This window comes from Scyliorhinus canicula, chromosome 5 (genome assembly GCF_902713615.1).
Source record: "Scyliorhinus canicula chromosome 5, sScyCan1.1, whole genome shotgun sequence".
Classification (NCBI taxonomy): domain Eukaryota; kingdom Metazoa; phylum Chordata; class Chondrichthyes; order Carcharhiniformes; family Scyliorhinidae; genus Scyliorhinus; species Scyliorhinus canicula.
Window position 1 is genome coordinate 2,020,541 of NC_052150.1, and position 24,384 is coordinate 2,044,924.

Consider the following 24,384-nt stretch of genomic DNA (forward strand, 5'->3'; position numbering starts at 1 on the left):
CACGTATATATAAAAGCTAATAGACCTGGAGTGTTGATTTTTTCTCTCTCTTGCTACAGATGCCCCTGACATTTTTTTTCTCTTATTTTCTTTAGCCGAAGTGGGCGTCACTGGCTGGAGCAGCATTTGTTACCCATCTCTAATTGCCCTTGAACCTAATGAATTTCTTGCCATTTCAGGGGGGTAGGGGCAGTTAAGAGTCAGGCACATCGCTGTTGGTCTGGAGTCACATGTAGGCCAGACCATGTGAGGACGGCAGATTTCCTTCCCTGAAGGACATTGGCAAACCATAAGGATTTTTACAACAATCAGTGATAGTTTCCTGGTTACCATGACTGAGACTAGCTTTATATTTCCTGTTTACAAATTGAACTTAAATTCTGCCCACTGTTATAAAGAACAAAGAACAAGAAAAGTACAGCACAGGAATAGGCCCTTCGGCCCTCCAAGCCCGTGCTGACCATGCTGCCCGTCTAAACTAAGATCTTCTACAATTCCTGGGTCCGTATCCCTCTATTCCCATCCTACTCATGTATTTGTCAAGATGCCCCTTAAATGTCACTATCGTCCCTGCTTCCACCAACTCCTCCGGCAGTGAGTTCCAGGCACCCACTACCTTCTGTGTAAAAAACCTACCTCGTACATCTCCTCTAAAACTTGCCCCTCACACCTTAAACCTAAGCCCCCTAGTAATTGACCCCTCTACCCTGGGAAAAAGTCTCTGACTATCCACTCTGTCTATGCCCCTCATAATTTTGTAGACCTCTATCAGGTCACCCCTCAGCCTCCGTCGTTCCAGTGAGAACAAACCGAGTTTATTCAACCTCTCCTCATAGCTAATGCCCTCCATACAAGCAACATCCTGGTAAATTTCTTGTGCACCCTACCTAAAGCCTCCACATCCTTCTGGTAGTGTGGCGACCAGAATTGAACACTATACTCCAAGTGTGGCCTAACTTAGGTTCTACACAGCTGCAAAAGGACTTGCCAAATTTTATACTCAATGCCCCGGTCAATGACTACCTTCTCCACCTGTGTTGCCCCTTTCAGTGACCTGTGGACCTGTACACCTAGATCTCTCTGTCAATATTCTTGAGGGTTCTACCATTCACTGTATATTACCTACCTGTATCAGATCTTCCAAAGTGCAATACTTCACATTTGTCCGGATTAATCTCCATCTGCCATCTCTCCGCCCAAGTCTCCAAATGATCTAAATCCTGCTGTATCCTCCAACAGTCCTCATTGCTGTCTGCAATTCCACCAACCTTTGTGTTGTCCGCAAACTTACTAATCAGACAGTTCCATTTTCCTCCAAATCATTTATATATACTACGAACAGCAAAGGTTCCAGCACTGATCCCTGTGGAACACCACTAGTCACAGCCCTCCAATCAAAAAAGCACTCTTCCATTGCTACTCTCTGCCTTCTATGACCGAGCCAGTTCTGTATCCACCTTGCCAGCTCACCCCTGATCCCGTGTGACCAGTCTGCCATGAGTGACCTTGTCAAAGGCCTTACTGAAATCCATATAGACAACATCCACTGCCCTACCTGCATCAACCACCTTTGTGACCGCCTCGAAAAACTTTATCAAGATAGTGAGATATGACCACCGCTTCAAAAAAGCATGCTGCCTCTCACTAATACGGCACTTGAACATAGAACACAGAACAGTACAGCACAGAACAGGCCCTTCAGCCCTCGATGTTGTGCCGAGCAATGATCACCCTACTCAAACCCACATATCCACCTTATACCCGTAACCCAACAACCCCCCCCCTTAATCTTACTTTTAGGACACTACGGGCAATTTAGCATGGCCAATCCACCTAACCCGCACATCTTTGGACTGTGGGAGGAAACCGGAGCACCCGGAGGAAACCCACGCACACACGGGGAGGACGTGCAGACTCCGCACAGACAGTGACCCAGCCGGGAATCGAACCTGAGACCCTGGAGCTGTGAAGCATTTATGCTAACCACCATGCTACCGTGCTGCCCATAAATGGGAGTAGATTCTGTCTCAAAGAATTCTCTCCAGTAATTGGTAGGATTTGAACTCACGTCCCCAGAGTAATAACCTGGGTGATGTTACCGCTACACTAACCTGTTCCCTGATTCTGGAGAGATGTACAGACCTGCTGAGAATGTACAGCATTTTCTGTTCTTATTTCCGACTTCCAGCATCCACAGCATTTTGCTTTTAGTTGAATGAATTTATTGTTTGACCCAAAAACTGGATGTTGACTTTGAAATGTTACACTTTGGAAACACTTTCTAAGAGGTTTCTTCTTGCAATACAGTGGCTAGCATTCCTCAGTCCAACGAGTATAACAAAACATTTTATGAAAAGAATTGACAATGTACAGCAGTAACAGAAACTTCTCTTTATATTGGAGGAAGGTTGTCAGAAGGAGTCTGCAGTGTCAATCAGGGCTGTGCGTTCAGAGAACAATATTGACAGACTTTGTGGTTTGATGGGATGTCACCAGAGTCAGGTGTCAGCCAAGAAATCACTGAACTTTCACACGGAGAAAGGTAAACAATTACTGCCCTGTCGAGCGAGAAGGAATGTTTTAAAGAGGGTCACAACAGAGAAGCATTGTAAAACAAAAGGCAACCTGTGAGTAAATGCACTGTGTATGTGAAACCAATAAAGACAAGCGTGGTCAAAGAGCAAAGAGAGATTAACAAGGAGCGGTAAATCCACAATATGGGAGCTGAGATCAAAACAGCGAGTACAGAGTACAAAGAGCAAGTGAAATGTGCAAAGGTTTGTGTGGAAATGAAGCAGAATCCTGTGTCGGGCGAGATTAGCTGGGTGTTTCCCGGTACTGGCAGCACTGACAACAATCCCACAACTAAATGGGACTGCTTCATTTTGGGGCACGGTCGATGACTGCTCCGTCAAGGCCGCACTTAGTCCCATTTCCTGCACCAACAAACTCCCCTCGCCATCCAGGAAGTAATCAGGGCGCCATTTCTACCTGCCGTCCAGATCTCTGGGTCACCACCTCAGCCTCTGGACCCTCCCAACACCCCAACGCACTAATAAGGGGGTCATCAAGCGCTCGCACCTCACCTCAATAAAGGCAGGGTACTCTCAGGCCCGACCCCTTGCAGAGGCATGATGCCACTTGGGTATCTTGGTACTGCTAGCCTGGCACTCTGGCAGTGTCCCATCCAGTGTGGCACCTGGGTGGCATTGTCAGGGAGCTGGGCTGGCAATGACATTGGGGGTGCCAGGGTACCACCCTGCCCAGAGCCCAATCATCCAAGGGCTCCCTTTTGCCTGGAAGACACCCCCCCACCCCCAAGTGCCGGATGTCTAGTCCACACCTTTGTAAGGCAATGCTAAATGGCACCATGCTGGGGTCCCTAAGGTGAGGCCGTTCGATCCCGGGCGCTGGGTATGTCTGGCGTGGACATGGCCAAGTGAAACTCTCTGCTCACTTGAATATGCAAATCTGGTTCCCAACCTCAATTGGCAGGATCCAGATCAGGGCACCTCATGGGATCTCGTTAGATCTCGGGAGGTGTGATGAGGCTGGTAAATCTCGAGAGAGCCCTGTCATTAGATTTACTGGTCTTGCCACATCCCGAGTCGGGGACTGCTGATAGGCCGTGACTGACCTGTGTTTAATTGTTACAATCTGAAGTCCAAAGTTGAAAAGGGGGTTAGTGTAGTCAGTAAGCTGTATTTTATAGCCCCCTGGAAGTGAGATGGCAGGTGAAGGAGGTGGGGAAGGGGTGAATTCTGCACCATGGTAAGAGGTTAACCCTGGTGCTTACCCACCCGCACTGAAAAGGAGGCAGGCATTAAGTACTCAGCACAAATGTTCATTTGGGCGGGCAGGTGGCAGGCAAGGGGTGAGAGTGTCTCCGTTTTGGGCCCCTTGTGGCCATCAGAGGACCCCACCCAAGATATTCACCCTCTCCCACATTTCCCCCATCCTCCGTACTGTCCACATTCCCCCCCCCCCCCCCCCCCCCCCCCCCACACCTCCCTCATCCCGCTCTCTCTGGGTCCTATCAGCCTTGCCCCAGCAAGACCCTAGACTCAACTCAGTCTGGACTCATTCAGGAAGGCTTCCCTCTGGGACTAGCTGCAGTTCCAGCATTGGCCACAGCTCCTGGTGGCACTGCCAGGGCAAGAGAGTTGCCAGCCATCTGACCAGCCAGAAGTTCGTGGAAGTGAAACCTCTTCACCTGACGGCTGTTAAATGACCAAGTGGGGGTGGGCTGACCCCTCACAGCAGGGACACCAACTCCAGTATAAATTTCAGCTCAGCAATGTGGAAAAGTACAGATACTATTGTCACGTGAGTGTCCTTTAAGAAATGATTTTGTCTTATCAAATGGCCTCAGTGATGGCCTGTGGCTCTGTGAGTTCACTTTCGCTTTTGAGTTTTACTTTCACTTTAAGTTTGGACCAGTTTGTACTGCACAGGTTGAAAGAAGGGTTTCTCTATCTTCATTTTGACAGCTGTTTCCAGACTGGTTATAACTTAAAGAGATAATTGCTCTCTGGAAGGAATTCAAACCAGCTGTTTGGAAAGGGGACAGAGTGTCAATAACAAGTCTGATACCAGTGAGAATGCCGTGTGCTGGGCAGCGCCTTTGAAAAGGAGGTTCTGGTTTTTACTTGGATCTTGTTATTAAATTGTAACAGTAAAGGGGGGATTCATTAAGGGTTATATATAGATTACTGTAGCTGTGTGGGGTATTTATGTTCAACAAACATTAACTAAGTTTGTAGAATAAAGTTTGCTTTTTGGGCAGCACGGTGGCGCAGTGGTTAGCACTGCTGCCTCACGGAGCTGAGGACTCAGGTTCGATCCCGGCTCTGGGTCACTGTCCATGTGGAGTTTGCACATTCTCAGCATGTTTGCGTGGGTTTCGCCCCCACAACCCAAAGATGTGCAGGCTAGGTGGATTGGCCACGCAAAAGTACCCCTAAATTGGAAAAAATGAATTGGGTACACTAAATATTTTTTTTAAAGTTTGCTTTTTTGATTAAAAGCGCCTAAAAACTCTGTTGAATAACAGCTGAAAGGCTCTTGTGCTCATCCCAGCCACATTCAATAGGTCAGGTGAACTTCATGATATACTTTGGAGTTTTCTAAACCTTGACCCATAACACTATCAGCGGAGAACAAAGGGCCTCTGACGCGGAATTCTGCCCTTAATCCAGGTGATAACTGTGCACGACTCACACAGTCTACCTGTGGAAAGGGGGCAACAATTTGACAGGATAGGCAATTAATATTATTTCACAGAAAAACTGGAATAAATAGTCTAGATTCTGCGAGGTGGCGATGGAAATATTAATACAAATGCGTATACATATATTATGCAGCTAGATGTCTTGTTTCTGAGGTAGAAATTACAAGTGTGTTTTTAAAAAACATTTAATGGCAAATTCTTCAATCTCACACTCCCAGCAGGGAGTTGCATTGAGAAATGGTGTGGATCAAAGATTAATGTTACAGGGTTGTCAAACTATCTCAATCCCATACTTCCTCGTAGCTACCTGCTGGGACTGAAGCAGCTTCTTCTTGCCGCTGTTTTCAACATGGGATGATAAATGTGCGTACGACCTGCTGATTATTTTACGTTTTTAATGCTCCTGTCAAGCATCTTGGAATGTTTTTTTTCTATGTTAATGGTGTTCTATCAATTCACATTGTTGTTGGATTTCAGTGGGAAAAGCGTGCAGGGAAGGATATTGTTGGATCAGCAGGGTCTGATCACCTTGAACATATTCCACTTTTATCAAAACTTCCATGCCCCTGTATTCGCACAACACCGAGTGGTTATTTGAAGGGGGGAGGGGTCTCCTTCACCCTCAGTCCCTGCTGTAAACTTTCAATTTACAACAAGATTATGGCCAAATAGCCCAATGTGGGTGAAATGGTTTTGTGTGGGTGAGAAACAAGAGCTCTTTACACTGCGACAGTGATTCGCTTTTCAAAGTGACTCCCAGAAAAGAGTCCCAACTGATGATGCAATTGCCCATGGGGCAGAAAACTGCTGCCGTTTTCTTCGGCGGGATCGGCAGCGAGAGTGGGAAATCCTGCGAGAGGCCCAAATTGCATCACACTCCAGTGCAAAGAGGTCACATGCCTCTGTGCCCTCCCACGCCAGTCACATAACAGCAATCAACATTGGACTACCATTAGAATAAATTAGCATATGATTATCAGGCCCCTGAGCCTGATAACCACCCCCCCCTCCCCCCGCTGCCCCATTACATTTTCCATTTATGTCGGTATGAATTGTGACAGTTCTCCCACAGCAAGCACCTTGAGTCATCGAGGTTTACAGCATGGAAACAGGCCCTTCAGCCCAACTTGTCTATGTCACCCAGTTCTTACCACTAAGCTGGTCCCAATTGACCGCATTTGGCCCGTATTCCTCCATACCCATCTTACCGGACAAGCAGAACAGGCCAGCGGAGTGAGTGCATCGCTCTGGGAGAGGGTCGTGCCCGGGCACTGCCCCCTTGCACAGCCTGAGCCGGGCTAGGTGGAAGTGCCAGGGTCGGTGTCAGTGTGAGTGCCCGAGAAGGGGCGCCATGTGTGGAGGGTGTTCTTTGGGAAGGGTGCATGGGGGGAGGGGGTTTGTTGCATGGGAGGATGGATGGTGGGGGGATGATGCATAAGGGTTGGGGGTTGCGTGGATTTTGGGGGGGGGGGCGGTGGGAGCGTTCTATTTTTAATTTTTGTATCGTGGTGGCCTCAATAATGAAGCCCCGATCTTTAACAAATTACATTGCTGGGTGGGGCGGTTTCTAATTGTTTTTCGATCAGTCAAACGCCATTGGTGCCCGCTGTTTCACTGCAGCTTGTTCTGGCCGCTATAACTCTGCATATTTTAGTGGAAATTCCGCCCATGAATCAGGAAATCAGAGACTGCAGAATAAACCTAATTAAACTACAATACCCTTGCAATATGGTACAAACCTTTGGCGAGGTGTACTGCCATTTTACAATATGCAGAATGTTGACTAAGATCCGGTACTTACTCTGTGGGAACCTGGGAGGATTGTCATTGGCATCAGTTAGAGTTATATTAATAGTTGTCGAACCCGACAGCCCTCCTATCTGTCCAGCCATATCTTTGGCTTGAATGACGACAGAATATTGCTCCCTTGCTTCTCTGTCCATGTTGGGTAAAGCTGTTCTGATGATTCCTGAAAGGTAGTGCAAAGAAAATGAGTACGTCAGCCTCCACAGAATAATAACAGCTCACTTTGTACAAGACCTTTGTCTCCACTGCCCATTGTAACAACAGAAAGAGTTGATCCATGGGAAACATGCTGGGGAAACTTTGCAGATCTTTTTCTGAATTCATTCAATATGAAATAGGCCTTCATAAAAAAAAGTGCTGCATGCATTAATGTAAATAATTATTTAAATAAAATACAAGAAATACATAATCCTCAAAACCAATCGGAATCAAATCGACTGTGAATTTGGTTAATGCTGTAAAAACATTTGACCAAATTTACCACAAATTATCATCAGTGATTTCTGTTTATACATTTTAAACTTTTATTGACCATAATTAACACCAAATGGAATTCCAATCACTTTTCCTGAATATATATCTAAATATATAGATATTTAATTTAAGGCAGGAACTGTAAATTATTCAAAACTTAATTAAAATATGTTATTTACAATGTTGGCGCACAACATGATTAATATTTTATTTTTTGCCTAACTCTGCGTAAAGGCAAGTTTTATCTTACACGATGACATCTTCCTGAGCATTTTTAAATCAACAATTTTTGAAAGTATTGGATTAGCAAAGTTGATTTTGATTCTTTCTCAAGAGCAGCTTTTACCAATTATGTTTTTAATTTAAATTCATTTACAGGATGTGGGCATCTCTGGCTAGACCAGCATTTATTGCCCATCCTCAGTTGTCCTTCAGAAGTTGGTTGTGAGTTGCCTCCTTGAACCGCTGCAGTCCCTGAGGTGTAGGTATACCCACTGTGCTGTCAAGGAAGGAGTTCCAGGATTTTGACCCAGTGACAGTGAAGGAACGGCGATATATTTGTAAGTCAGGGTGGTGAGTGGCTTGGGGGGGAACCTCCAGGTGGTGGGGTTCCCAGGTATCTGCTGCTCTTGTCCTTCTAGATGGTAGCAGTCATGCGTTTGGAAGGTGCTGCCTGAGGAGCCTTGGTGAGTTCCTGCAGTGCATCTTGTAGATGGAACACACGGCTGCTATTGTTCATCAGTGGTGGAGAGTTTGACTGTTTGTGGAAGGAGAAGCTATCAAGCGGGGCTGCTTTGTCCTGAATGGTGTTGAGCTTCTTGAGTGTTGTTGGAGCTGCACTCATCCAGGCAAGTGGACAACATTCCATTACACTCCTGACTTGTGTTTTGTAGATGGTGGACAGGCTTTGGGGGCCAAGAGTTGAGTTACTTGCCTTAGGATTCCTAGCCTCTGACCTGCCCTGGTAGCCATAGTATTAATGTGGCTAGTCCAGTTCAGTTTCTGATCAATGGTAACCCCCAGGATGTTGATTACGGGGGATTCAGCGATGGTAACGTCATTGAATGTCAAGGGGCAATAGTTAGATCCTCTCTTGTAGGAGATGGTCATTGCCTGGCAGTTGTGTGGCATGAATGTCATTGCCACTTGTCAGCCCAAGCCTGGATATTGTCCAGGTCTTGCTGCATTTGGACACGGACTACTTCATTATCTGAGGAGTCGTAAATAGTGCTGACCATTGTGCAGTCATCCGCAAACATCCCCACTTCTGACCTTATGATGGAAGGCAGGTCATTGATGAAGCAGCTGAAGATGGTTGGGCTTCTATCAAATGCTGCCTTGATGTCAAGCGCAGTCACTCTCCACTCACCTCATTTTTGTGAATAACAGGTTGACACAGAACATGCTGAACCACTATGATAAACAAAGGGAACTGCGCGTTGACTTATATTCCTAAACCAGTCGAGTGAATCCACAGATGGCCAGGCAGGAGATGCCTCAACCTATCTTGACCAAAGGTGGAGACAGAAGTGCAGAATGTCCTGATAAGGGAGTTGCTGGATGCTGCTGCACTAGTTATCCAGCCAGGAGACCAGTTCCCAAGTCTTATGAATCATCTGCCTTGTACCATCTCTCTGGTACCACATTTTCCCTCACCATCAGTATCAAGAAAGCTGTAGTCATAGAGCAAGGTGCTGTGTCTCCACTCTGTCTGTGTGCAGACTCAACAACACATCACTGGCAGCAATCAGCAAATTCAATGATGACAGACAACCTGCCTCTTGACAGAGAGCTCAGCACAAGCATTGGGAAGGCAGCCACCAATGTTTGATTGACTAACAAAATGGGCATGGAAAAGACAAGAAAACGGACCTGTAGGACCAAGATGTTTATCTGCAAGGCCTGTACCTCAGCACAGTGACCACTGTGGACACCGTGTCATGATATGCAGGCACACACACACACACATAATGATATACAGACAAGCAGCTAATGGACACAGAGAACAGGACATGACCAATAAGCAGGCAGGACACTCAGGGGTGGGATCTGACTATAAAAGGCACGAGGCGCTCACACTCCGCCTCTTTCCGCTGATGAACATCTAGAGAGTCAGTCAAGGGTGTTGTTACAATCTCACACCTCCACCACGTGGCTAAGAGCTAGTCTGGTTCAGTCAGACAGAGTAACCACACTTAAGTTAGTAGAGAGTCGAACTCGCAGAGAACTGTGCTAACTGTGCTATTAGTTCAACCTGATTAAACCTGATTGAACCAACTTCAAGGTCTGGAGTATCTTTCTTATCTAAACTGCATCCAGTTGCAGCCAGTGTTAGACCAGTGTACCTCATACGACACACCCTATAACTACCAACAACAAAGACTTAATGGCTCCAATCACCAGGGTCCAGAACACATCCTTGGCATCATAATGGAATGACAAAGTCATCAATGAATCATTCCTTTCTGGGGTAAACATGTTCACGTTAATCAAGCAATGACGATATAGCTGGTTTGGGCATGTGTACAGGGTGGAAGGTGGCTGAATTCCCAAGGGTATGCGATGCGGGAATGTCACCTGTACCAAGAGAGCAGCCCAAAGCTCTGATTCAAGGATGTTGTGAAAAGAGGCGTGACAGCCTCATCAACATCAATGAAGACAAGTGGGAAACTCTGACTGACGGCCGATGTAAATGGTGCCACCGGCTGTGAGCAGGAGTTCATCACCATGGTGACATGCGGTTTCAGAAGCTCCGATGCAGACACCAGCCCTGTAAACAAGGCATCAGTAGAGATCATTCCTCAGTCCCAGGAAGGGACAGCTTCATGTTGGATACTTGTGACAGACATTCCCTGTCCTGAACCTTTGTGTTCAGAACTCGATAGACCTGCAGCAAATGACCTCAGCAACGTTCTGAGGCTGGATTCCCAACACCTCTGATGTTGAACAGAGTATAGATTTCAGCATGTGCAGCCTTATTCACTGTTAGGGGCAGCACGGTAGCATGGTGGTTAGCATAAATGCTTCACAGCTCCAGGGTCCCAGGTTCGATTCCCGGCTGGGTCACTGTCTGTGCGGAGTCTGCACGTCCTCCCCGTGTGTGCGTGGGTTTCCTCCGGGTGCTCCGGTTTCCTCCCACAGTCCAAAGATGTGCGGGTTAGGTGGATTGGCCATGCTAAATTGCCCGTAGTGTCCTAAAAAGTAAGGTTAAAGGGGGGGTTGTTGGGTTACGGGTATAGGGTGGATACGTGGGTTTGAGTAGGGTGATCATTGCTCGGCACAACATCGAGGGCCGAAGGGCCTGTTCTGTGCTGTACTGTTCTATGGTCTATGGTCTATGGTCTCTCCTGGTCAGGCCACTCCTGAAGCATTTTGATGGGAGAAAAGCCACAAAGCTTTTTCCTGACATTGAAGAATTAGGTTATAAGGAAAGAATGGAGAAATTTGAAGTCTTTCGCTGTTGAAAGGAGGAGCAGGGCCTAAGTACATACTGTATTAAGCTTAACCCTGAGAAGATTAAGAAACCAGAACGAGGGTTACGGGTTAAAACAGGTAAAAACTCAGGAAACAGTTTTTTTCATACAAAAGAGACTCATTAACATTTGCAATCGCCGTCCATACAGTAAGAGGAAGGCAAAACGAAACTACCACTCATTCAGTTAAATATCAGGGAGTGGATCTCTTTGTCATATTACGAACATGGATCAGATCCCAATTTATATTCGGAAACCGGACAAGACCCCAACAATTCTCTTTGATTTTCTAAGTCTGTGAGGAAAGAATACTTTGCTCCAGCAGTGATTCCACACTCAAACAGGGATGTGGGGCGGGATTCCCCCAGCCTCTGCGATGAATTTGCGCTCGCCGCGGGGACGGAGAATCGGCGTCAACCCGAGATCAGGTCTGACGCCACTCCCGCGATTCTCCGATCCCTGGAGAATCACCACCAATCAGTACGCGAGATCGGGTTCCCGCCCGCGTTGGTCTCTCACGGTTCCACCCAGCGGGCACTCGGCGTGGTGGCTGTCGACTCAGTCCGCGGTCGCCCTAGTGGGGGGGGGGGGGGATCATTCACCCGGGGGGGGGGTCCTCCAGGACGGCCAGGCTATCGATCGGGGGCCAGGCTATCGAGCGCGGTGTGGGAGGCTATCGATCGGGGGCCAGGCTATCGAGCGCGGTGTGGGAGGCTATCGATCGGGGGCCAGGCTATCGAGCGCGGTGTGAGTCGGCCATGTCGCTCGGGGCTGCCGTCACAGGCTGCCACCATGTGCATGCTCGGTCTCCCAACCAGAAGCGCAGGGCCCGTATCGGCAGCCAGAGCTGTGAGGGGCCCTGCTAGACCCCTGCAAATCGGAGAATCACCCGGGACTTTCTCCTGGTAAGTCCAGAGTGATTTGCATGCGTTTTTCTGCGGGCGTGGGGACATAGCCCCATTATTGGAGAATCCCGGCCATGGTGAATTAAAACAAACTTTATTAGACCCACATAATTAAACTATCTTCACATCATAAAATAACTAGCTTACACTTAACAGTTAAACAATTCTTAACAATAAAAAGAAACTCTGTTTACTATTAACTTATACCTCTTTATGTCCAATTAAACAAAGCCCATCACAGGACAAAAGTCACGAAGTAATAAAGTTAACAAACAAAGAGTTACTTGCTAAATAGAGATGTCTTGGAAAGACTGCTTGATGAGAGTGATCCTCCTGTCAGTATCAGACTACTGTTTAATCTCACAGCATTTGGTCAAAAGCTGCTGTTCAAAGGAAAAACAACAGTATAGCACAGGAACAGGCCCTTCGGCCCTCCAAGCCTGCGGCAATCATGGTGCCTGTCTAAACTTAAACCATCTGCACTTCCGGGTCCCTATCGCTCTATTCCTATCTTATACATGTATTTCACAAGATGGCTCTTAAATGTCACTATCATATCTGTCTCCACCACCTCTCCCGGTAGCACATTCCAGGCACTCAACAACCTCTGTATAAAACATGCCTTGCACATCTCCTCTCTACTTTTCTCCCCTCCGTACCTTAAACCAAGGTTCCCTGGTAATTAACTTTTGCACCCTGGGAAAAAGCATCTGTCTATTCAGCTCACTCCAAAACTGCCTACCACAGACCTGGCTCCTCCCATTACTTCATCATCTTTATCCCATTCAGGGCAGAACGGTGGCACAGTGGTTATCACTGCTGCCTCCCGGCACTGAGGTCCCAGGTTCGATCCCGGGTCTGGGTCACTGTTTGTGTGGAGTTTGCACAATCTCCCTGCCTTTGTGTGGGATTCGCCCCCAGAACCCAAAGATGTGCAGGGTAGGTGGATTGGGCACAGTAAATTGCCCCTTAATTGGAAAAAATGAATTGGGTACTCTAAATTTGTAAAATAAGAAAAAAAAAATCTTTATCCCATTCAAATCCCATGACCTGTTTACATAAGTTTTAAACACAATGGGCTGGATTCGCCGTTGCCCAGCGCCGATATCGTAATTGGCGATCGGGTGGAGAAATGACTCTGATGCCCAAATCGGGGCCGACAGCAGTTTGATGCCAGTCAGTCATGCTCCGCCCCCTTTGAAATGACGTCATCGCATTGCATGCGTTTGCAATGTCGTTGGCGTGTCATTGGGCACCCTCCCATGATGCTCTAGCCCTGATGAGCCGAGTTCCCGATGGCGCGGGATGCGTGAGGTCTCAGCCATGCGGGAACCCTGCGTGACGGCTGCGGACTGTGTCCAGTGCTGACAAACACGGCCGGGATCTGTGCCGCTGACTGGAAGGGGCTTCTGCGAAGGCTGGGAAACTGGTGAGGGGTGGCCAATGGGTGGTCATGGATTTGCCAGGGGATAGGCTGTGGGGTCACAGATGACAGGCCGGGTCCATGCACGGTCGACGCCATGTCCTATGGCGCAACCGCTATAGGTCATCAGCCGTGCGTATGCGCGGCCAATGACTGGGCCATTCTCCGGCCGTTTTTGCTGCTGGAGCTGGGAGCTTTACCCAGCCCCACAGCGATCCTGTCACCGGTCCCGGAATTGGTGAAGGTTTCATGCAGAATCTTTGGTCATAATGACAGCACATCCTCCATTGGTATCAACACTTAGTCGCTGAGACGGAGAATCCACCCTAATGTGTCTAATTATCTACTCCCCAAAATCATAAGAAAAACCCATTAGCCTCTCCTTTTAAAAATAAGCAGGGTTTGAAATAACGATGATCTCACTTTTAGGACATCTTAATGGCACCTTCTGCCTGACTTTTAAACCAGGATTTTTAAAAACATTACTGCACCAGATACATATAACCCAATATAAATTAGAAATCTGTACATCAATCACAATCGGTATGCTTGAATTAGAATGAGTTCTCCTTATCTGTGCGTTTCTTGTGATCATGTACGTACATCCATTCTAAATTAAATCACTGATACAATCCAGTGGTGACGGAAGCTTGGAGTGGACAAATCACACAGCTTACATAATTTCTTGCTGATTCCATGCAAACTTCGACTATTGGAGTTGCTGACTGGATTAGTTAAATTTCTTTCAAACATGGTTTTGTGCATTAAATTCAGCTCAACAGGGCTTTTATTTGAAGTTTAATGGCTTTGCTCACCTTTATAATAGAGAAGAAATTGGTTCCCATAGAGCACTATCTGATTATTAACAGCACACATAACATGGTTATGATATTTATGATGTTATTGTGCTCTTTATCTGTCTGAGATTATAAGCGTTCTTATCATTCTTCTGGAAAATGTTAATGAAAGATTACTGCAGCTGGTGGGGACATTTACTGAGTCAGCCACTTTGCACTGCATTTGCCTTTTCTCTTGCAGAATCCCCCTCCAGGTATCGGCTTTCAGTATCATCATTCATCCCGGATTATCAACTATTATCTTCAGCAAGTTAATGCCTGAATGTGAATAGGGATAGAAAATGCAAGCTTATTGACAACCAGGTCTTCAGAACTTCAGAGGCAGTAATAAACACAGAACTGGCAGATTCGGCTGGCAATGTTGAAGTGACAGCAATGACAATACAAGTAATTTCCCCCCTAATCCCCCCTCTTGTGTAGGAACTGGTTCATAAAGCTGCTTATGTAGATGCCAGTGCAGGATATCAGCAGAAGAATTTAGCTGAATGGGAGCTTGTAAAAATCCACCCACTGATATCTACAGAGTTATGGGAATGAAATATTCTTCACTGACGAGTGGGTGCCAGCAGTTGAAAATTGGAATTGAGGGCATGTTAACTCTCACATTGGTGTCGAAAGAGGTAATTTTCAGGTAGATTGTAAATGGACTGTATACTTGGTTCGTTCCATGGGAGGAGGTACAAACATGTAAATATGCTGGAATTGCAATGTTCAAATAGAAATGGGCAGAGGGATGGGAGAAGCAGCACAGAATCAAACAGGATTGAAGAGGCCCTTCAGTCCATTAAACCTGCACCAACAAAACAATACTATTCCAAACTACACTACTCCCACATCCCAGCACTTGGCCCATCGCCTTGAATCTTATGACATTTCAAGTGCTCATCCAAGTACTTTGTAAAGATTGAACATCTTGCCAAGGTCATCCCCACACCTCCACTACTTGCCTTCAAACAACCGCACAACCTCAAACAAACCATTGTTTGCAGCAAACTACCCAGCCTTCAGAACAGTGACCACGACACCACACAACCCTGCCATGGCAATCTCTGCAAGACATGCCAGATCAGCGACATGGGTACCACTATTACACGTGAGAACACCACCCACCATGTACGCGGTACATACTCGTGTGACTCGACCAACATTGTCTAACTCATACGCTGCAGGAACGGATGTCCCGAAGCGTGGTACATTGGCGAGACCATGCAGACGCTGCGACAACGAATGAACGGAGATCGCGAGACAATCACCAGGCAGGAATGTTCCCTTCCAGTCGGGGAACACTTCAGCAGTCAAGGGCATTCAGCCTCTGCTCTCCGGGTAAGCGTTCTCCAAGGCGGCCTTCAGGACACGCGACAACGCAGAATCGCTGAGCAGAAACTTATAGCCAAGTTCCAGACACATGAGTGCGGCCTCAACCGGGACCTTGGATTCATGTCGCATTACATTCATCCCCCACCATCTGGCCTGGACTTGTGAAATCCGACCAACTGTCCTGGCTTGAGACAATTCACACCTCTTTAACCTGGGGTTACCCCTATCTCTGGATCTGTAACGACCACCTGCTAATGCTCACATTCTGAGCATTGTCTGGCATCTTTGAATTTGTCTATATATATATTTCTGGAACCCACCTCTTCATTCACCTGAGGAAGGAGCAGTGCTCCGAAAGCTAGTGATTTAAAACAAGCCTGTTGGACTTTAACCTGGTGTTGTAAGACTTCTTACTGTGCTCACCCCAGTCCAACGCCGGCATCTCCACATCTTTGTAAAGATTGTGAGGTTTCGTGCCTCAACTACCCTCCCAGATAGCGCATTCCAGATTCCAACCAACCTCTGGGTCAATTTTCTTTTCCCAAAAGAACCCAAACCTACTCAATCTCTCTTCATAGCTGTAATGCTCCATCCCAGCCAACATCCTAGTGAATCTGTTCTGCACAGTCTCCAGTACAATCACATCCTTTCTACAATGAGGGACTAGAATTGAACAAAGTACTCCAGCTGTGGCCTAACCAAAATCCTGCACAGCTCCAACATAACCTCACCACTCTTATAATCTATGCCATGACTGAGGAAGGCAAGCGTCCCATCAGGGCTGGTTTAGCACAGTGGGCTAAACAGCTGGCTTGTAAAGCAGAACAAGGCCAGCAGCGCCAGAAGGTCCCATACTGACCTTCCCGAACAGGCGCCGGAATGTGACGACTAGGAGCTTTTCAGAGTAACTTCATTTGAAGCCTACTTGTGACAATAAGCGACTTTCATTTCATTTCATTTTCATATGCATTCTTAACTACCCTATTAACCTGGCCTGCCACCTTCGGGGATCTGTGGACAAGCAGCCCACGATCCCTCTGCTCCTCTGAGCTTCCTCGTGTCATGCCATTCATTGAATACTCTCTTGTCGCGTTACTCCTTCCAAAGTGCATCACCTCACACTCTTCAGGGTTAAATTACAATTTCCGCTGATCTGCACATCTGACCAGTCCATCTATATTCAACTGTAACCTAAGATCTTCTTCTTCACTGTCAATCTTCGCGTCATTTGCAAACTTACCAATCATCTCCCCTGCATTTTCTTCTAATATCGTTTATGTACGGCACAAACAATAAGGGACCCCTGATTCCTGTGGTATGTCACTGGACACTGTCCTCCCAAAGAACAAAGAACAATACAGCACAGGAACAGGTCCTTCAGCCCTCCAAGCCTGTGTCGGTCATGATATCAACCTTGGCCAAAACTCTCAGCTCTTCCTTGTGCCGTATCCCTCTATACCCATCCTATCCATGTGTATGTCAAGATGCCTTTTGAATGCCGTTAATGTATCTGCTTCCGCAACCTCCTCTGGCAACACGTTCCATGCACTTACCACCCTCTGCGTAAAAAACTTGCCTCACACATCTTGTCTAAAATTTGCCCGATAGACCTCAAACCCATGCCCCTGGTGACTGACCCCTCCACCCTGGGAAGGAATGCCGGTCCATCCATTCCATGCGAAAACCATGCTGTCTATCGCTAATGAGTCCATTTGTTTCCGAATGGGTATAAATCTTGTCGCTGAGAATTATCTCCAATAATTTATCTACTACCGACGTGAGGCTTGCCGGCCTATAGTTTCCAGGATTATCCCTGCTACCTTTCTCAAACAGCGGTACCACATTAGCTATTCTCCAGTCCTCTGGGATCACACCTGTCGCCAATGAGGATACAAAGATGTCAGAAAAGGCCCCAGCAATTTCCTCCCTTGCTTCCCTCTATTCTGGGGTAAATCCCATCTGGCCCAGGAGACTTATCTACCGTAATATATTTTAAAAGACCCAATCCCTCCTCCTTTTCGATGTTAACATGATCCAGTCTGTCCACACACCCTACCCAAGAATCTTCCACAAAGTCCCTTTCTTTGGTGAACATTGATGCAAAGTACTCATTTAGTACCTCACCCATTTCCTCTGGCTCAACACATAGATTCCCCACACTCTCCTTAAGTGGTCCAATCCTTTCCCTGGCCACCCTCTTGATTTTTACATATGAATAAAAAGCTTTGGGATTCACCTTAATCTGATTTGCCAAGGACCTTTTATGACCCCTCCTAGCCCTCCTAATATCTCACTTCAATACATTCCGACTTTCTTCACACTCCTCAAGGTTTTCGACTGTCCCCACCCTTCTAGACCGTACAAAAGTCTCCTTTTGCTTTTTGACGAGATTCATAATATCCCTCGTTATCCAAGGCTCCCTAAACTTCCCATACTTATCCTTCGTTTTCTCAGGAATGTGACTTTCCTGAATCCTAATCAACTGCTGCTTGCAAGACTCCCACATGTCCGATGTTGATGTACTATCCAACAGCCGCACCCAATCCCAATTCTTCAATTCCTGTCTAATGCTATCGTAATTTGCCTTTCCCCAGTTTAGCAACTTAACGCGAGGGTTACCCTCACCCGTCAAAAAGTACCCTTAAACGTAAGGATTCATACAAACTGCCTTCTACCACCACCCTCTGTCTCCTATCAATGAGCCAATTTTGGATCCAACTTGCCACGTTACCATGGATCCTATGTGCTTTTATCTTTTTCTAAGTCTCCCATGTTGGACCTCGTCAAAGGCTTTGCTGAAATTCATCTATATTACAACAACTACACCACCCTCATCTACACACCTGCTCACCTCCTCAAAAAAATCAATCAAATTTGTTGGGCCTGACCTCCCTCTGACAAAGCCATGCTGGCTATTCCTGATCAAACCTGCCCTCTCCAAATGGAGATAGATTCTCTCCTTCAGAATTTTCTCAATAATGCCAAACCACCGATGTGAGACTCGCTGGTCTGTAATTTCCTGGTTTACCTCTACCACTCTTCTTGAAAAGTGGGACCACATTAGCTGTCCTCCACTCCTCTGGTACCTCCCCTGTGGCCAGAGCGGAATTAAAAATTTGGGTCAGAGCCCCTGAAATTTCTTCCCTAGTCTCCCACAGCAGCCTGGGATACAACTCATCTGGACCTGGGAATTTGTCCACTTTTAAGACTGCCAACACATCCATTACCTCCTCACGCCCGATGTCAAACTGCTCAAGGATCTCACAGTGCCTGTCTGAATTCTGCACTCACATCTTCCTTCTCCAAAGTGAATACAGACGTGAAGTACTTGTTTAGTATCATCCAGCTTGATGCACCGATTACTCCCCTGGTCCTCATGGGTCCTATTCTTTCCCTGGTTATCCTCTACCCCTTGATATATTTATCGAATATCTTGGGAATTGCCCTAATCTTACCCTCCAGTGTTTTTTCATCTTCCCTCTTTGCTCTTCTAATAACTTTTTGGAATTTTCGCTCCTGCACTTTCTACACTCCTGAGGATCTCTGTGGATTTGTTCCCTTTGTATTTGGTAAAAGCCTCTCTTTTTCATTCTACCCAGTCCTGAATATTCACAGACATCCAGGGTTCTCAACTGTGATGAAGAGCCACCCAGACTCGAAACGTTCGCTCCCTTCTCTCTCCACAGGTGACTTGAGACCAGCTGAGATTGTCCAGCATTTTCTGATTTTGCTTCAGGGTTCTCAGGACTTGTTGCTCCTTCATTTCACTCTAAAGGGAAGACATTGGACCCGCATTCTCGCCAATTCTATTTTGAACATTAATAATAATAATCTTTATTGTCACAAAGAGGCTTACATTAACACTGCAATGAAGTTATTGTGAAAAGCCCCTAGTCGCCACATTCTGCCGCCTGTTCGGGTACACAGAGGGAGAATTCTGACTGTCCAATTCACCGAACAAACACGTCTTTCGGGACTTGGGGGAGGAAACTGGAGCACCCGGAGGAAACCCACGCAGACACGGGGAGAACGTGCAAACTCCACACAGACAGAGACCCAAGCCGGGAATCGAACCTGTTACCCTAGAGCTGTGAAGCCACAGTGCTATCCTCTGTGCTACCATTCCTCCACTGTTCTGCTGTACCCATTCCACCAGGCAGAAATATTCCCTTCCAGTCGGGAAACACTTCAGCAGTCGAGGGCATTCCAGTTCTGACCTTCGGGTGATCTCCAAGGCTGCCTACAGAGGGCACGGCAATGCAGAATCGCTGAGCATAAACTGATAGGCACGTTCCGGATGCATGAGTATGGCCTCAACCGGGACCTGGGATTCATGTCTCATTTCATTCATCCCCCACCATCTGGCCTGGGCTTGCAAAATCCTACCAACTGTCCTGGCTTGAGACAATTCACACTTCTTTAACCTGTGATTATCCCTCTCTCCAGTTGCACTGTCTGGACCTGTAAATACTTCTTGTGTCTGCACTAAATGCTGAATTTGGGTGCATTTGAGTCTATAGTGAGAGTTTGGTACTGAGGGAGTGCTGAATTTGGGTGCATTTGAGTGCTATAGTGAGAGTCTGGTGACTGAGGGAGTTAGATGAGGAGGGAGTAAGGTGCTCCTTTCATTTCATTTCCTACATTTCGTCAAAGAGCGTGAAGGGAGGCGGGAGTTTACAGAGAGTGCAGCTGACTGGGAGCAGTGTCGGAGGGTGGAGTTCCAGTTGGTCCACAGGGCAGCTGTATTCTGTAAGGTAAGAGGGGATGGAGGCTAGGGCAGTTGCATGCTCCTCCTGTAGGATGTGGGTGGTGAGGGATACCACTGGTGTCCCCGCTGACTATACCTGCGGGAAGTGCAACCAATTACAGCTCCTCAGAGGCAGTGTTAGGGAACTGGAGCTGGAACTGGATGAATTTTGGATCATCCAGGAAGCAGAGGGGTTAACAGAGAAGAGCTACAGGGAGGTAGCCACACCAAAGGTACAGGACAAGAGTAACTGAGTTACAGTCAGAGGAAGGAAAACAAAGGGGCAAACAGTGCAGGGATCCCTCGTGGCTACTCCACTTCAAAACAACTATACCGTTTTGGATACTGTTGGGGAGGATGACCCAGCCGTGGAAGGCCCTAGCAGCCAGGTCTCTGACACTGAGCCTGGCTCTGTGGCTCAGAAGGAAAGGGGGTAGAATAGAAAAGCAATAGTGATTTGAGACTCAATGGTTAGGGGGAAAAGATAGGAGATTCTGTAGTCACGAGCGAGACTCTCAGAACGTATGTTGCCTTCTCGGTGCCAGGGCCAGGGATGTCTCGGATCGAGTCTACATGAGAGGGTGAGCAGCCAGAAGTCGTGGTGCACATACGCACCAACGACATAGCTAAGAAAAGGGATGAGCATCTAAAAAGTGATTTTCGGGAGTTAGGTTGTAAGCTAAGGAGCAGGACGAGCAGAGTAGTGATCTCAGGATTGCTACCGGTGCCACGTGCAAGTGAGGCAAGGAACAGAGAGTGAGTGCAGCTGAACACGTGGCTACAGTGCTGGTATAGGAGGGAAGGCTTCAGATATGTGGATCATTGGGATCTGGGGAAGGTGGGACCTGTACATGATGGATGGATTGCACCTAAACTGGAGGGGCACTAATATCCTGGGTGGGAGGTTTGCTGGAGCACTTCGGGAGGGTTTAAACTAGTTTGGCAGGGGTTTGGGAATGAGAGCTATGGATCAGAGGATAGGGTAGCTGTTGAACTGGCTGTAATAGTATGCAGCAAGTCTGTGAGGAAGGCTAGACAGTTGTTAGGGTAAAGTTACACTCAGTGGAATGGGTTAAAGTGTGTCTGTTTCAATGCAAGGAGTGTCAGGAATAAGGGAGATGAACTTAGAGCATGGATCAGTACTTGGAACTACGATTTTTTGGCCATTATGGAGATATGGATTTCACAGGGGCAGGAATGGTTGTTAGATGTTCCGTGGTTTAGATGTTTTCAGAAGAATAGGGAGGGAGGTAAAAGAGGAGGGGGAGTGTCACTGTTAATTAGGGAGTGCACCACAGCTCAGAAAAGGATGTAATTGAGGGGGGTTTGTCTACTGAGAGTATGGAAGTCAGAAACAAGAAAGGAGCAGTCACTTTATTTGGAGTTTTCTATAGACCCCCCAATAGCAGCAGAGATATAGAGGAACGGTTTGGGCAGCAGATCTTGGAAAAGTGCAGAAGTAACAAAGTTGTTGTCATGGGTGACTTCAACTTCCCTAATATTGACTGGAACCTCCATAGTGCAAATGGTTTGGATGGAGCAGATTTTGTCAGGTGTGTACAGGAAGGATTCCTGACTCAATATGTAGATAGGCCGAGTAGGGAGGAGGTCATATTGGACTTGGTGCTCGGCAATGGTGTGTGGGAGAGCATTTTGGTAACAGTGACCACAACTCTTTGACCGTTACCATAGTCATGGAGAGGAATAGGAACACACAGTATGGGAAGGTATTTAATAGGGGGAGGGGAAATTATACTGCTATTAGACAGGAGCTGAGGAGCAGAAAGTGGGAACAATTGTTCTGGGAAATGCACAACAGTAATGTGGGGATTGTTTAAGGAGCACTTGCTGCGAGTGCTGAATTTTTTTGTCCCACTGAGACGAGGAAGGAATGGTAAGGTGAAGGAGTCTTGGATGACAAAAGAAGTGGAACTTCTAGTCAAGAGGAAGAAGGAAGATTATGTAAGATTGAAGAAGCAAGGATCAGACTCGGCTCTAGAGGGTTACAAGGTAGCCAGGAAGGAAGTCAAAAATGGACTGAGGAGAGCTAGAAGGGGACATGAAAAAGCCCTGGCAGGAAGAATTAGGGAAAACCCCTAAGCGCTCTACACTTATGTGAGAAATAAGAGGATGATCAGAGTGAGAGTAGGGTCGATCAGGGATAGTGGAGGGAACGTGTGCCTGGAGTCTGAAGAGATGGGGGAGGCCCTAAATAAATACTTTGCTTCAGAATTCACTAGAGAGAGAACCTTGTTGCCCATTAGTACAATGTGAACCAGGTTAATACTCAAACAGGTTGATATTAAGAAGGAGGATCTGCTGGAAATTTTGAAGAGCATCAGGATAGATAAGTCCCCTGGGCCTGACGGGATATACCCAAGGTGACTACGGGAAGCGAGAGAGGAGATTTCTGCACCCTTGGCGATGATCTTTGCATTCCCACTCTCCACTGGAGTAGTACCGGATCATTGGAGGCAGGCGAATGTTGTTCCCCTGTTCAAGAAAGGGAATAGGGAAATCCCTGGGAATTACAGACCCATCAGTCTTACGTCTGTGGTGAGCAAAATATTGGAAAGGATCCTGAGAGATAGGATTCATGATAATTCAGAAAAAATAGTTTGATTAAAGATAGTCAGCATGGCTTTGTGAGGGGCAGGTCATGCCTCTCAAGCCTCATTGAATTCTTTGTGGATATGATGAGACATATTGATGAAGGTCGGGCAGTGGATGTGGTGTATATGGAATTCAGTAAGGCATTTGATAAGGTTCCCCATGGTAGGCTCATTCAGAAAGTTAAGTGGCATGGGGTACAGGGAAATTTGGCTGCCTGGTACAGAATTGGCTGGCTGAAACTAGACAGCGAGTGGTAGTGGATGGAAAGTATTCCGCCTGGAGGTCGGTGACCAGTGGTGTCCCGCAAGGATCTGTTCTGGGACCTCTGCTCTTTGTGGTTTTTATAAATGACTTGGATGAGAAAGTGGAAGGAAGATGACACAAAGGTTAGTGGAGTTGTAGATAGTGTTGAGGGGTGTTGCAGGTTACAACAGGACATTGACAGGATGCAGAGCAGGGCTGAGAAGTGGCAGATGGAGTTCAACCTTGATAAATGTGAAGTGATTCATTTTGGAAGGTCGAATTTGAATGCTGAATACAGGGTAAAAGGCAGGATCCTTGAAAGTGTGGAGGAACAGAGGGATCTTGGGGTCCACATACATAGATCCCTCAAAGTTGTCACCCAGGTTGATAGGGTTGTTAAGAAGGCGTATGTTGTGCTGGCTTTCATTAACGGGAGATTGAGTTTAAAAGCCGTGAGGATTTGCTACAGCTTTATAAATCCCTAGTTAGACCACACTTGGAATATTGTGCCCAGTTCTGGTCGCCTCATTATAGGAAGGATGTGGATGCTTTGGAGAAGGTACAGAGGAGATTTACCAGGATGCTGCCTGGACTGGAGGGCATGTCTTATGAAGAAAGATTGAGGGAGCTAGGGATTTTCTCACTGGAGCGAAGAAGGCAGAGAGGCGACTTGATAGAGGTGTACAAGGTGATGAGAGGCATAGAACATAGAACATAGAACATAGAACACTACAGCGCAGTGCGGGCCCTTCGGCCCTCGATGTTGCGCCGACCTGTGAAACCATCTGAAGCCTATCTGACCTACACGATTCCATTTTCATCCATATGTCTATCCAGTGACCACTTAAATGCCCTTAAAGTTGGCGAGTCTACTACTGTTGCAGGCAGGGCGTTCCACACCCCTACTACTCTCTGAGTAAAGAAACTGCCTCTGATATCTGTCCTATATCTATCACCCCTCAATTTAAAGCTATGTCCCCTCGTGTTGGTCATCACCATCCGAGGAAAAAGACTCTCACTGTCCACCCTATCTAACCCTCTGACTATCTTATATGTCTCTATTAAGTCACCTCTCAGCCTTCTCCTCTCTAACAAAAACAACCTCAATTCCCTGAGCCTTCCCTCGTAAGACCTTCCCTCCATAACCAGGCAACATCCTAGTAAATCTCCTCTGAACCCTTTCCAAAGCTTCCACATCCTTCCTATAATGTGGTGACCAGAACTGCACGCAGTACTCCAGGTGCGGCTGCACCAGAGTCATGTACAACTGCAGCATGACTTTGTGGTTCCGAAACT

The 24,384-nt window shown here is 46.9% G+C and overlaps 1 protein-coding gene across 8 annotated transcripts in view; it reads right to left on the reverse strand.

Annotated features, from left to right (window-relative positions):
• Positions 1-24,384, reverse strand: part of LOC119965741 (cadherin-18-like) — a 787,515-nt gene that overhangs the window by 66,601 nt on the left and 696,530 nt on the right. For all 8 annotated transcript variants that reach the window (XM_038796509.1, XM_038796511.1, XM_038796505.1 and 5 more), the window contains one exon: positions 7,032-7,199. In XM_038796509.1, the coding sequence (XP_038652437.1) occupies positions 7,032-7,199 (168 nt within the window). The remainder of the gene's footprint in view (positions 1-7,031; positions 7,200-24,384) is intronic.